This window comes from Branchiostoma floridae, chromosome 5, assembly GCF_000003815.2.
Source record: "Branchiostoma floridae strain S238N-H82 chromosome 5, Bfl_VNyyK, whole genome shotgun sequence".
NCBI lineage: Eukaryota > Metazoa > Chordata > Leptocardii > Amphioxiformes > Branchiostomatidae > Branchiostoma > Branchiostoma floridae.
Window position 1 is genome coordinate 769397 of NC_049983.1, and position 14296 is coordinate 783692.

At 44.2% G+C, this 14296-nt stretch overlaps 2 protein-coding genes across 2 annotated transcripts in view; both read right to left on the reverse strand.

Annotated features, from left to right (window-relative positions):
* The window catches only part of LOC118416853, a 7485-nt gene extending 4940 nt beyond the window's left edge, over positions 1-2545 (reverse strand). The window contains exon 1 of the mRNA XM_035822127.1: positions 2279-2545. The gene's annotated coding sequence lies outside the window, so the exon portion shown is untranslated. The remainder of the gene's footprint in view (positions 1-2278) is intronic.
* A 7064-nt stretch (positions 2546-9609) lies between these two features.
* LOC118415418 (polyamine oxidase 6-like) lies at positions 9610-11830 on the reverse strand. Its single transcript, XM_035820028.1, has 2 exons — positions 11284-11830; positions 9610-11083 (listed from the first exon to the last, which is right to left on the reverse strand). The coding sequence occupies exons 1-2, from the start codon at positions 11828-11830 to the stop codon at positions 10554-10556; spliced, it is 1077 nt and encodes a 358-aa protein (XP_035675921.1). The 3' UTR covers positions 9610-10553.
* Positions 11831-14296: the final 2466 nt, after the last annotated feature.

Here is a 14296-nt window from a genome sequence, read left to right on the forward strand (position 1 = left end):
TACATCAGGACAATTTTGTTGCATGATGACACATTCCTAGTTATATCGATTGTATTGGAGTGTCATGCCGGGTATCTGAGAAATGCGGTATAACGGTGAAAAAGCAAACCGTCAGATACAAAGGTTATTTAAGTCACTGTGGTTCTTGGACAACCCGCCCCGACAAAGCCATGCACGAAATAAATCACATGTACGGACAGGTACAGTAACGGTACCCCGACAAAATCATGTGATAAAACAAGCAGTTACTTGTGAACCACGCATGTACGGACAGGTACCCTGTTAGTACCCCGACAAAATCATGCGTTAAATAATCACATGTACGGACAGGTACCCGGCCCGTACCCCGACAAGATCATGTGAATCAAACAATTGCTTGTGAACAAAGATCATGTGATATAAACAAGCAATTGACGCATGTACGGACAGGTATCTTCCTAGTACCCCGACAAAATCATGCGTAAATAGTCACAAGTATGGACAGGTACACTAAACGGTACCTGGACAAAGGGCACGTGATATGTATACCAACATCTGTTTGGGAACAGACATTGATATTAGTCCAACGACTTTCCTATAAATTGATATCCACATGAAGGTACATCTGCGGTATTGTTTGTTGTGAATTTGAATTATGCGTAAACTTTGAATGAAGATCTGAAATTTGTGCTTGAGTACATATAGGTGAAATGAAAAACAAAGCACAAAAGAAAGGCAACAAATGTTGTCGACGTTCTGGCTTTTCTATAGGGGTTGGGTTTGGGGGGAAATGCAAACACAGCCGCTCAGTAAACGGCGTGTTTTGACTGACCTGTCTAGCTCAGAACATATTCCCGCCTTTCCTCGTAGCCAATGGGAATCGAATGAACACGTGAACAGGGCATGGTGACTGGGAACGTCTCCGAATCCGGCTTAAGCTGTATTTTCATTTCATGAAAAGCCCCTTATGCCTACTTCTCCGACCGATATAAGGACAGGGAGACAAGAATTCAACTGACACACTTGGCATCTTTGGCGGAAAAACAGGTATATTGTCAAGATTGGCATACAGAATGGAAAAAACATAGAATCATTACATAAATATGTATCATTCTCAATATATGGCAACACGCCAAATGGTTACCATGACAACGGTTCCATATATCTCGTGAAAAGGTTTTTCGTATAAAGGTCACATGCCAATCATACAAGTTTACGAACATTATAAGATTTCCAACATAATTTGAGTACTGGTTTACCACCACCAAAAGCCATCGCGCCTAACAAGTGGCAGGGGAAATCTGACTGCAAAACCCTCCTGTCTATTAGTCCGCCAAAGAGCCAATCAGGCAATAAGGGGCTAAGAAGTGTAGGGTGAGGGAATGTAAATGAATAGCCTTGCTTTCTGACTGACAAACGAGTATTAAAACATTTGAAGATTTCGTTAGTTTTCAAAAATGTCGCCAAATATCAAGTTACTTTTGTTCTACTCACCGCGTGTTGAGGGGCCAGGGCGAGGGGGGTGGGGGTGATTCAATGTATAAATGTCCAATTGAAAATGTATTTTAGAGGGAATTAAATGCCCTTTGTTGCTGTTAAGGCCCCCCTGATGGACTTGAAGTGAAGATACATCCCGTAAGGGGACAGGTGGTGTCCGTCTTTTGCAAAATATTCTGGGCAATGCCTATTAACAAGGCGGACATGTGCCCATGTAGACATGTGAGGAGTGTTGGCCACCTCATGTCTCAAAGCGTCAAGGTACCTACCTAGGCACTGATTGTACGGTATGTTTGGTGGGTTAAATACCCGTGGGAGAGGTTCTCCAACAATGATATGTCTGGCATTAGCCCGGTTTCTGATTACACTTGCCATACCAACTATGCGTAAAGCCACTATCTCAGGCTCCCAGAAGAGCTCACACAGATCATTGGACCCTAACTCAAGGTAGACATCATCCACGGTTGGCAGGGCCTTACACATTTGGTCGAAGTTCGAAACTTTGCCGCCAGACAAGGACATCCATTTTACATCGGTGTTTTCCAACCAAAAATCTCTACTCACTACTTGGCCTGATGCTGATTCGGTTCTGCTTTCAACAAAAGCATCCAGTCTGCGTATGAACGAGTGCCCTATGATTAGTATTCGTCTTTTTCTGTGACCAACTTCTGCCATGTCGTACTAAGAATCAAAAGCAACGCCTACTGTAAGAGTTTAGCAACAAGAGAACAACCGAACTTCTGGGGGCCCCGTCACAGCTGCACAAAGCAGCGACAAAAAACTGGAAATAGAGACGACTCACCGTCTTTGCCAGAGATTCCGACCGGGAATAATCAGTCAAGAGTGTAGTCTCAAAGCAGAATACAGAGGGGGCAGAAATTGCCAACGCAAAGGATGCCAGAACGGAAAATGCAACGGGAAATGCAAACACAGCCGCTCAGTAAACGGCGTGTTTTGACTGACCTGTCTAGCTCAGAACATATTCCCGCCTTTCCTCGTAGCCAATGGGAATCGAATGAACACGTGAACAGGGCATGGTGACTGGGAACGTCTCCGAATCCGGCTTAAGCTGTATATCTGTACAAATCCACTATCCGCCCTTGTATGGAATACTGCTGTCATCTATGGGGAGGTGCCCCGAAGGACTGTCTGCAACTTCTAGACTGCATTCAAAGAAGAATCTGTATGGCTATTAGTAATCAATTATCACCTAAGCTTGACCCTCTCTCCCACAGGCAAAATATGGCATCCCTGTCCCTTTTTACCGGAACTTCCATGGGAATTACTCCAATGATCTCATACTACTTGTCCCTCCGGTGCGAGCCTTTCAGCGCAACACAAGGTTCTTAGCAAACTCACATCACTTTACTATTCAATTACCGGTTTCCAGGCCCTCCTAGAGCAACAGTTTACAGCAAAATTATGAAACTCACTTGACGACTCTTGTTTCTCTCCTCTCTACAACTTATCAGCCTTCAAAACAAATGTTCACCGCTATCTCCGTGCACAGTTTCCAACTCCTTAGTTCATTGAATTGAAGAAGTCTCATGACCTTGCTTTGAACAATCTTGTTAAAAAAAAGTTAAAGGCTTAATCAGATAGTGCTTTATTGTAACACAAGTCTTACCAAAGTAAACTTTTTCTTTTTTTTTAAAGAATGCATTTCAACAGTTTTATATATTTGTATTAATTTCTTGTGTGTAGTTGTATTTTGAAGAGAGGATGATTTATCATTTGTCTCTTTATGTAAATGTTTTGTCATAGAGTTTACTTTTGGCTTGACTATAGGCCAAATCGGTTTGAATGACATCCGTGTGCACGTCAGTTATTGGCAACTTTCACTTAAGAAAAAAATTAAACCATACTGTTTATCAAACAAAGCAGCTACATATTGAACAAACAAGAAGATGTGAAGGAACGAAAATCAAGAATGTGTTGGTATATCATAATCTGCGTATGTTCATCCTTCCTGACTACAATACCTCACCTGATTTCATAATGAATGCAACTTTTTGGCCATTTGGCCATGTCATCCACATAGACAAATCAACAGGACCTTTGAGTGATGAAGTCGGGCATACTAACACGCCATTGGAGGACAGCACTTTGTCTATAGCTGTACCTCTGCTGTATTCCGTAATTGATAACAAAAGTACAATGCACATGTATCCATCCCTAAAGAGCATTAATTTTTGCTTTTGTTGTGGTCTTGTTTCAACATTTATGAAGTAGGTATGCATCCATGTGCCCTGTTTATTAAATGGTATCACATTGTTCGAGTCCTGGTAACCCCCATGCAGAGCCTTTTCACTTGGGCACGACAAAGTACTAGTACGTATGTACGAAGTGATTTAAGAAGGTACAGGCTTAATCGCATAAGAAAGCAATAATTTAAATGTGTAAAATCAGCAAAATTCCGTTTCAAGTATCCCTATATCCCCCATGTGGAGCCCCAATTAACATAACCAATCAATCAAAATATTTTTGACAGTTATGCATGGTTTACAAGCAACTATACAAACATTTGCCATGACTTACCCCCATAGTGTAATATAATTACCCTGTTTATTATATGGCCCAAAACTCGAAAAATCCCCATAAAGACCCCCCTCTCACGGCTCGCGTTATGTATGGCCCAAATAGATGACGATTGTTTTTGAATAAGTAGATGTTCCTCTCTCTAGCAAAAGTAAAACCATTTACCAGAGCCACTGCGTATAGCAGATAATGGGCCTTGAATATCACTAAAATTTACAGTGATAAAAAATCTGCTTTCTGTGATTCAGGTAACCCCCTAGTACACCCTCTTAACTTTAATGTATCATCTTCAACTTTTGATCTGTAAAACTTAAGGACCCATGCCATATGGAAATATAAAAGTTAGATTTGTATCTTATGTACATTTCTCAGGATAGCCATCGCAATTTCAGTAATTTTCAGCCATAAATTGTCGGATTTTCGAGGGTCTCTGAGGGGGGTCCCAGAACTCGATAACGAAAAATAGCTGGAGGGTTTTAAGTATATGGCTGTTAATAGTTCCACATACCTATCACACATACAAAGTATGAACCGATTTGGCCGACCCCCATCTTCCGGCCTCTGCCTGGTTTTCTCGTGCAATGACTCTTAAGTGTCACGACCTAAAACCTTGGCGGACGGGGGAGGGGGTGTCCTTGAATCGTATCACTTGCCGTTAATACTCTAAACTTGAGCATTTCTGATTCAATGCCTTTAAATCTAAAGTAGATAACAGTTACATAGTTACATGTGCTACAAGTCTATGGCAGGGTGCACGTATAGAATAGCACAGCTCACGGAACAATAACATTGTTAAATTGTTAAACTTGCAAGACTTGCAAGACACAGCGATATCTCAATGATAAATATTCAATTGGGCAGGTGCAGCTGACTTTACAAAGTTAGTAATCATACCGTCTAATTCCACGATCTAGCACATAGAAAAAGTTATATGCAAACTTATGGGAAAATAATTATACAAATATTTGTATAGTATTCAACATATAGCAGTGGAGAATTCTGGACTTGTAAACCTGAACCTTTTGACCTGAATTCAGACTTGTTGCTTGTTTTTTTTTCGTCATGTCGCTTTAATTGTTTATGAAACAAATCGGAGAATCAACAAATTGAATTGGTATGGCTCGCTATCAAGACTGGACACACCTACCCGTACTCAATATCATTCCTATTATTAATAAGTAATCGATCAAGAATATTAACCCAGAAGTCGTACTTTTATATCTTAACATCGCATCTTGCAGAATTATTTTCGTCTCAATATTTGAAAGGCATTATTATCGCGTAGCAACTCTTTTAAAGGTGTTTGACTTTTCCAACGTACATCTGCTTGGAGATGACCTTTATACCCCATTAGGAGGAGTTGAACCGTAAAAAAAAGCGGAAGGACCGGATCGTGTTGCTACTAACGCAAGTTGGGCGATCAAGGAAGATTTCCTCTTTTTGGTGTAGGTAAGTTCATCGACACGGCAGAAATCTAACAGAAAGCAAGCTAGGTGTAACTTTGGCCCGTCAAGGATATTATTGACGACAACATGGTTATTGGTACTAGTATTATCATGTGGCTGACACTGGGGAGTTCGATCCTTTTTGTTTCCGGAACGCCAAGTGCCTGGGAAAGTGGTGTCAACAATACGTCAGCACAGACGTTGAACCTGACCATACCGGAGAACATCCCTGTCGGTACTGTTGTGGCTAACATAACTTCAGATCTGTACAGCAAAGACAACAGGTTTAGCGTTCAAATAATCGACGGAGACCCGTACGGAAGGTTCTCGCTCAGTCCAAATGGATCACAGGCCACCCTTCGTGTCGCTAACCCGCTCGACTTCCGCGTTCGTCCAATGTACGATCTCGTTGTGTTATTGAAGTGCACTGATATAAATGGTCAACCATGCCAGTTGTATAACAAACTCTACTCCGTGAAAATTGAAATCACTGATGTAGAAGGCTACCCACCCCTGTACAACATGACATGTGAGACACCAGAAAGAGAGGGGAGGCCTCAACGACTGTTCAACGTTTCCAACTACATCTCTAGATACGAAACAGGCTGGATTCACACGTCTCATGGACAAGGTCCAACGTCTAAGTACAAAAAGGAATTTGTCGTGCGATCAGATAACGACGTCTGCGGAGTCACTGTGGTCGGCGCTTTGAAGTCTTTGACTAATATCGGCTGGGCAAACATTGCATCTGACTCTGGAGTAAGATTGTACTGTTCTTCTAACCAAACGGGCATGGCTGTCCAGGCACAGCTGTTGAGTCGTACGGGTCCTGATGGTGGGTTCCAAAACCTTGTGAAAAATCATCTCATCAAGCCTGAATGGCTGAATGACGGAAGTTTTGGTTATTTCTGGGTCTATCACATCGACTCTTACCAAACATCGTCGCCAGCAATGATCAAATGTGACTCAACCCCTATCTATTTCCACATCTTAAAACAAACAACGACTTATTCCACGCAGTGTACAGTAGACAAACTCGGCTGTGCAAGAGGAAAGTTTGGTTCGTGGTGCGAACAAGACTGTGTGTGTAAGAATGGTGCCCGTTGCCATGGTTTCAACGGTGCCTGTCTGTGTCCTCCGGGGTGGATAGGGGTAGCCTGCGACATCCCAACCCAAGCGGTAGCCATAACAACGGTTCCTAGGCAACACATATACATCGGAAGTAACGTGACACTGTCCTGTGCTGCAGTTCACTTCAACGTGTCGTCTATGGTATTGAAGTACAGGCCATTCCACACAAACATCTCTAAGGTCTTATCAAACCAAACAACAGTCATAGAGTTTACGATGAACACTTTCCAGGATGACTACAATGGTGTCTATACATGTGTAGCTAAAAATGCAGGGACGAGGGTATTCGTAGAAAAAGAACGTATTCTAAACGTCACGAGTTGTCCTCCCAACCTGTACGGAATGTTTTGTAACAAAACCTGCGACTGTGAGAATGGGGGCAGGTGTGAGAGGTGGAGTGGCTGCGTGTGCCTACCAGGCTGGATGGGGAAACATTGCGACCGCCCGTGTCGCCATGGTCACTACGGTTTGAACTGTTCTTCCGTCTGTGCGTGTCAGAACAGCGGGGTCTGTGATCACATCAACGGGACGTGCTTCTGTCAAGCGCCGTGGACTGGACAGGACTGCAGCCGACGTCCCGCTCGACTAAGAAGCCATAATCTACAGTTACTAGCTGTCCTTGTGATACCTGTTTTCGTTGTGGTGATGATATCAGCGAAGATTGCTCTAAGAAAGATAATTTTCTGGAATCATCCACTGAGGCAACAGGAAGAAGGCATTCTGCTGCAAGAACTGGTCGCAGAAGTCAAGGAGGAAGAGGACATGGCACAGAATGTCCGGTTACCATGGGAACGGCGTGAAGAGCATTTAACGGTGGTGAAGATGATTGGACAGGGGACTTTTGGTCACGTGGTGCTAGCGCAGCTGTGTATGCCTGGAAAAGAACCGGTCTTGGTCGCCGCCAAGTCGATATCTCTGGCTCATGAAAGCGGCGATGGGAGTGAGCGGTGCTACCGGGACTTTTATCGAGAAGTGGACATTCTGATTTCCCTCCACAATCAGTCCGAACACAGAGAGGGAGATGACCAACGTGTCCACCCAAACATCGTCCAGCTACACGGCATCATCACTCAGTCTCTGCCCAGACGGATCCTGCTGGAGTACGCTCCGCGCGGAGACCTTCTTCACTTCTTACGCGGGTGTCGCCAGGACCCCGACACTCGTCTGTCCGACCTGCTGCGGTTCGCTCTACACGTTTCCCGCGCACTTCACGAACTGGAGAGTCTCAAGATCGTCCACCGTGACGTGGCCGCGAGGAACGTCCTCATCACAGAGGACGGTGTGGCCAAACTGGCCGACTTCGGGCTCGCCAGGGACGTGTACGCCAACACGGTGTACGTCCACACCACGCACCTCGGCCAGGACGACCTCTTACCGCTGAAGTGGATGGCGCTGGAGTCTCTCCGGGACGGCGAGTTCACCAGCCACAGTGACGTGTGGTCGTTCGGCGTGCTGCTGTGGGAGATCGCCACGTTCGGAGAGGAGCCCCGCTACCCTCGGGTTTACCGTCCGGACTGCGGACAGCTGGTGCGGCTCCTGAAGCGCGGTAAGAGAATGGGGAAGCCGGAGAAATGTTTCGTTTCCCTGTACAGGCTGATGTGTCAGTGTTGGGCCTGAGACCCAAAGGACAGACCCGACGCTGTACAACTGGAACAACGTTTGGAGGAACATATGAATGGTGACTGACTGGCTGGCTGAGAAGAAACGGAGACTTGAAGGAATAGATAAGGGAATAATTGTACTCAAACATATCTGCCAGAACGCATCTCTACTTATATTTACATAGATGTGGAACAATCTCGGCATGTTTTTCTTTATAAATAAAACAGAAACAACGTTACTCTTTGTGAGAAGAAGATACAACGTACTTAGTCACTTATTTTGTCTCAATAAACAAAGAAACAAACAAGCCACCTCTGGATATTGGTCTGAAACCTTAGGCCTACGTCACATTTCCAAACTGAAGCCTGACCGGGCTGCTTTCGAGAACGAAAAGTATGATATAAAAGACACCAAACTACACAAGATGTAAAAAGAATAGTCGTGGGCATTAATTTGGAATATATTGACGTATACATGTCTATGTTTGTATTCCACAAACTGCTTGACCGGACCCCGAGTCGGAATGTAACGTTACCCCTAATCAGCAAAGAAAGTTACCCAATCAACATGGTTTAGAGATCGGGTACTCTTACCTGTATATAGCTATAGTCTTTAGACACTTATACCTTTGTTGAATGAATCTAAGAACACAATTCAGGAAAAGGAAGATTTTTTTTTCACAAACACCGATTGACAAGTTGACATAGAATACAGAAGTACCGGATTCGTTTTCAGGTCATTTATTGTCAGAAATAGATATTTTACACTGTCATTGCACGAAATTACCTCGTATCCTGGCAGATAGTAAGTACAGAGATTTTTTTAAGTATTTTTGTTGGATAAATGCGGATCCGGCATAGTATACTGTTATTCAGAACCCCGGGTACTGTTATTCAGAACCCCACATTTCCAAACCAGGGCCCGGCCGGGCTGTTTGAGAAAACGAAAATTATAAATGTATACGTAAAGATATACACAAGTAATACCCACGATTATTCTCTTTTACGTCTTGTGTAATTTTGTGTTTTTATATAATAATTTTCGTTCCCGAAAGCTGTCCGGACGGGCCCCTTTGTGGAAATGTGACCTTAGCCTTAGGCCTACGTCAAATTACCAAATCGGCCACGGGGCCCGGCCGGCAGCTTTCGCGAACGAAAAGTATGATACAAAAGACACCAAACTACACAAGACGTAAAGAGAATATTAGTCTTGAGCATTATTTTTGTATAATTTTATGAATTAATTTCTATTTCTCGTTTCCAAAAACAGCCCGGCCGGGCCCCGGTTTGGAAATGTGACGTTATCAGTCTTTCAGACGGACTTTCAAACAACAAATTTAGTAGTGTGCGTAGTTCAGTGGGTTGAAGCCCGACTGTATCTCTTACATAATACTCACGTTTTAAGAAAGGGTTGCTGTTTTAAAACGGGATGTTAAACCGTGGTCCACTGTTCAATATGTTTGTCAACAATGAAAATGTAAACACAGTACACGAATATTATATTCCTTAGTTTTATTTTCCAGTTTTATTACACCACTTGTATACCATTTCAACATTTTTGATAAAGTTAATATAACGTTACTGTACCGCAAACAACCGCGAACTTAAACACTGCGAAAATTTCTAAGTTACTTCCTATTCTAAAGCAAAATCAAAATAGGTCTATAGTTTAACTTTACTAGTCGGGAAGTTAGGTCAAATATCATATTGTCAGACGACGATAACCAATCAGAAGGCCGCATTTCATTTTCCAATAGAGAAGTGTCCCGAGCCGGGTTTGTAATGAATTCATAGGTTTGAAATAGAAATCTATAATCCATTCGACAACGGAACCAATCAGAAGGAGAGTTCACTGAACTTGACCAATTATGATAACACACAAGAGGGAGGCATGATCAGACCAAGCAGGGAGGAATGATCGTGCATACATTACAGTGTGAAGTGGTTCGATATGCCAAGATTGCAATGTTACGAATATTTTCTGTGGAAGTTTTGCTTTCAAACTAAAAATCTGTAATCTCCTTATAGACTGAAAGGGCAAGTAATTTCTAATGTATATCTCAAAAATTCGACAAATATAGGTTAATATCAATAATGTATGCGTCACAAAAGGACATTGTAGGTCTCATAGGAACTAAATTTAGTTTGGATAGGCTATATGATAATTACGTTAAATAGAATTACCTCCTTCGCTAAGCTCACTCCGTTAATCTATTCTGTGGTTATAACGAATGACCAGTCCTTATGACACCATATACACCGAGGATTAAGTGGGTCATTGACCCATTTTTGTTAAGTAAATGCTGAAAGTAAAATAAAAGTAAATTCTGGCTATTAGTGAGGTTTAAAAAAACTGCCCAACTTACACCATACAATTGAATGTAAACGCTGCAAAAATCACAAGATAGAATGAGGTTGAAAACGGCATGATGCTGCCTCCGCCACTGGTGTACAGGCAGGACCCGTCGTCTACCGTGGCCTGGATGTCGAAGTTGGCTGCAGCGGGACAGGTACAACCCCGGCGGGGCGGCTGGTACTCCTTCTCACACGGGCCTCCTCTCACACACGTCGCGATGGCGTCAGCAACTCTCGCTCCCTCAAGGAAGGCGCCCTGCAGGTAGCCAAAGTGCGGACCGGTCCCGTCTCCTGCGAAGAAAAGACGCCCGGCGACAGGAGCTTGCAGCTTGTGCAGCACCTCATCATTGATGCCGACTCCCCAGTTGGCGTAGCTGCCGCGGAAGAACGGGTCCTGTTCCCATCTCGGCACCAGGATGTCTGTAGGGTCGGGGATGCCGGCTCCGTACATGGTGCGGAGGACAGCCATGACTTCGGCCTGAGTTGCTTGGTCAGACTGGGCCTCCACACGTCGTGCCTCTTCGTCCACAACTGTCACTGTAAGAAAAAGACAAATGTCACTTACTTAACGAAAATTGTAGCCTTCTATTCATTCAAAAGACGTAAACAACACACTTAAGCATATTTGATGCTCCATAAATTTTTATCGATGAGTCAGCGCTAGCAACATGTCGCTAGTTTCACCACGCCAAAAAAAAACGAGCGCTAGACAGCTCTACTTCCTTGGTATGACTTACCAAGAATGATGTGAGAACCCGAAGGAAACAAGCCTGGTGCCTCCATGTTCTGCCACACGGTGTAGTACCCCCTGCGCTCTCCAGCGTACCAAATGTTCGCATCGTCGTCCCAGAATTTAGATGGAAACTTCAGGTAGATCTTGGTGTACACGGCCATGCGTACTCGTGAGATGGCCTCTCGTTTCCAGTCGGGCAGACCCGGAACAAACTCGATGGAGTTGTCTTGTAGAACCCCCATGCTGAAGGTCACGATTGCATAGTCGGCTGCGTATTTAGAACCATCTTTGGTAGTGACAATCACACCATGGTCACCCCACTGTACTGTGGTAACTGTTTTATTGAGCTTGAGCCGTCGGTCATTTTCTGCGAGAAAGCTTCCTGCCATTTGCTCGATGATGTAAACATATCCTCGCTGGTCTGTGATGAAGTACGTTTTACTGCCGAACATTTCTTTTGTCGGGTTAAGCTCTCCCCTGAGCAAAGATGACACGTCTGGCTTTTCCCCATAACCAGTATCGTAGATGGCGTGTTCAACGGCTTTCTCCATGGACGAGGACTGGGTTCCAACCGCTTAACTTCAGGGCAGCTCGTAGCGGCATATCGGGTTGTCCGGTAGCATTTCTCTGCACGGCTAGCTCATAGAAGGCGCTTTATATTTCACCAAAGGAAGCGGCCATGCCGTGAAGCTGCGAAGTGACATCGTGACCAGAGCTGTTCCGTACCTTCGGGGTGTTTTCTCCGGCGTCGATTCCAGTCATGTTATAACTCTTGACCATCGCCCATACTGGGTTGTTATCGGAGACCCCATGAACCCAGTTCCCGCCGATGTCGATGGTCTTTCCGCCGAACGGCACGTTCAAAACTCGGCCCCCGACACGGCCGGCACCTTCGAGGATGACGAAATCGGTCAGGCCGCTCTGGATGAGGCTACGTGCGGCCGATATTCCCGCCATCCCGGCACCCAGGACCAACACTTTGGTCTGCACCTGTATGTCAAGATGGCAATCAACAGATAATATGTGCAGACTTTCATGAAAGCTATTTTCTATGAACTAGTGTAGTAAAAGTGACACTAGTGGGGTACACTGGTATCACTTGCCAAGCTGGCAACTACATTTCATGGCTTCTATATTGGTGGCACTTTTAAAAGTATCTAACAAGTTTCACTTCTGCAACTATAGTCATGACTACCTCCCTAGTGTCACTTTTACAAGTATGATAATTAGGCTTCAACACAACGAGTTTATCTATTTTGGTCTGACCGTCCTCGAACAGGAAAATAATTCTTGTTTTTTTTTCCTGAAATCAGGCAAAAATTAATGAGCGCGATGATGTCATCCATAAAATTTACTTGCTGTGGCCTTCTGTAGATTTAAGCGAAGTATCAAATAACTAGAATAGGACATTCTCGTTGTATATACTCGTGTCTTCGCTCTCTCACGGTCTCTGGAACAATACTTATATAATTGTTGCTCCATTTCTGACCATGTTAGATATTATGACTGTAAAGTGAACGGTTTTCTGGCACAATGACCGGACCCTATAGTTGTAATACTAATTATCCTGTTTGATCCGATCACACCGGGCTGGAGTAGAAGTTCTTTATAAATTTATTGGTATCGTGCTCGAGGTTTGGGTTTCCCCCAAACGTTGCACCCGATTCTATCATTATTATCATGAAGGTTTGTTAAACATGGGGCATGATTTGCGAATACGTTCGCTTGATCAATGGGGTCCCATGGACTGAGGCCGTGTGATTAGCGAAGAGTTCGCGCTGGGGGTAATCAGGAGTCGGGGTCAACAACCCGTGATGCTGACCCAACATGGCGGCGCCCACAGATCGGACAGAAGGTGTGTGGCGGCCGGAGATATGAGCCTGGAAACTCCTTTCCAGGCATATTCATTCCACGTAACACGTTCAACAGGTAGGTCTTATAATCCAGGCTCCGGTTTTTTCTTCGATAATAAGATTTGCGTGAACCTAGGGTTGGGAAGCAGTAAACTAAAAATCATATCAATTTTACTGGCGCCAAGGGTGAAGGAGGTAAATATAGTTATAACCTTCTTGCTAAGTATCGGCTCTAACGGACTTCCCTGACCGGGTAAGACGGATAATATTTTACATAAGTCTCTTGTCCGAGGATCAAGTATACCGGTAAGTAGCCCTCAGTTTAAATATATAGCGTCGACTATCATGGCTAACCGGTAAGGAACCATGTCAGCATGAACAAAATAAAATGCAAGCTTTGGTCTATTAAAAAACTGGGGCCATGCCAATATAATGTTAAGTACCATATACAACATTTGCATGCTTCTTTATGTGATTATGTGAAGAGTTGTTAAGGCATGGACCTTAGGTATAAGTTCAGAATGCCAGAATAGATTCTCAGTTGCAATGATACCCCCCTCCCCCAAACCTGGAGAGTTAACTGCATTTACAGGGGATTCTGGACAAGAAGGGCTCAGCTCTTCAGGGCGGGCTAACTGAAATATTAGCTTAAGTACAGGGGCCCCACTCACAACAATCCAAGCAAGGGTTCACATGAAGTATCGACTGTCTATAAAACTGCTTCCAGTCATAATTCCAGAGTATGATACCCTGGGAAAACCTGACCCCAGAGCCGCGCGCAAGGTTTACCGATCTTTGCCACACGCGCCCCCAGAACACCCGCCGCCCATCACCCACCTGCTCGACAATCCAGCTGGCCTCAACTATCACTTGCCTTTCAGAGAAGTAAGCGATAGTCAGGTCCCAGGCTGGCATTAAGTGGGGCCAGCTGGTAGTAGGGCAGGTGTATAGTTGCGGGCATGCGTGAAGCAGGCAGGGATCGGTAACTCTTCTTCGTGCCGCTTCTTTGAGATTGGTTTCCCTGGGTAAGACTATATGACTATCTACAATTTTTTACACTGACAGTTCTACCTCATCATGATTGGGTGTTTAAATTTTCTCAGAACATTCATTATTGCTTCAGTTTCATTTTTGGTAAATCTTTCCCCAGGAAATGGGCGTCAT

What these genes read in the sequence shown, in the direction of transcription:
- LOC118415418 (XM_035820028.1), bottom strand. Translation starts at nt 11,830, where the DNA reads ATGGAGAAAGCCGTTGAACACGCCATCTACGATACTGGTTATGGGGAA. An exon ending in GGGTTCTCACATCATTCTTG is followed by an intron (nt 11,084 to 11,283) that starts GTAAGTCATACC and finishes TTTTTCTTACAG; the next exon opens with TGACAGTTGTGGACGAAGAG.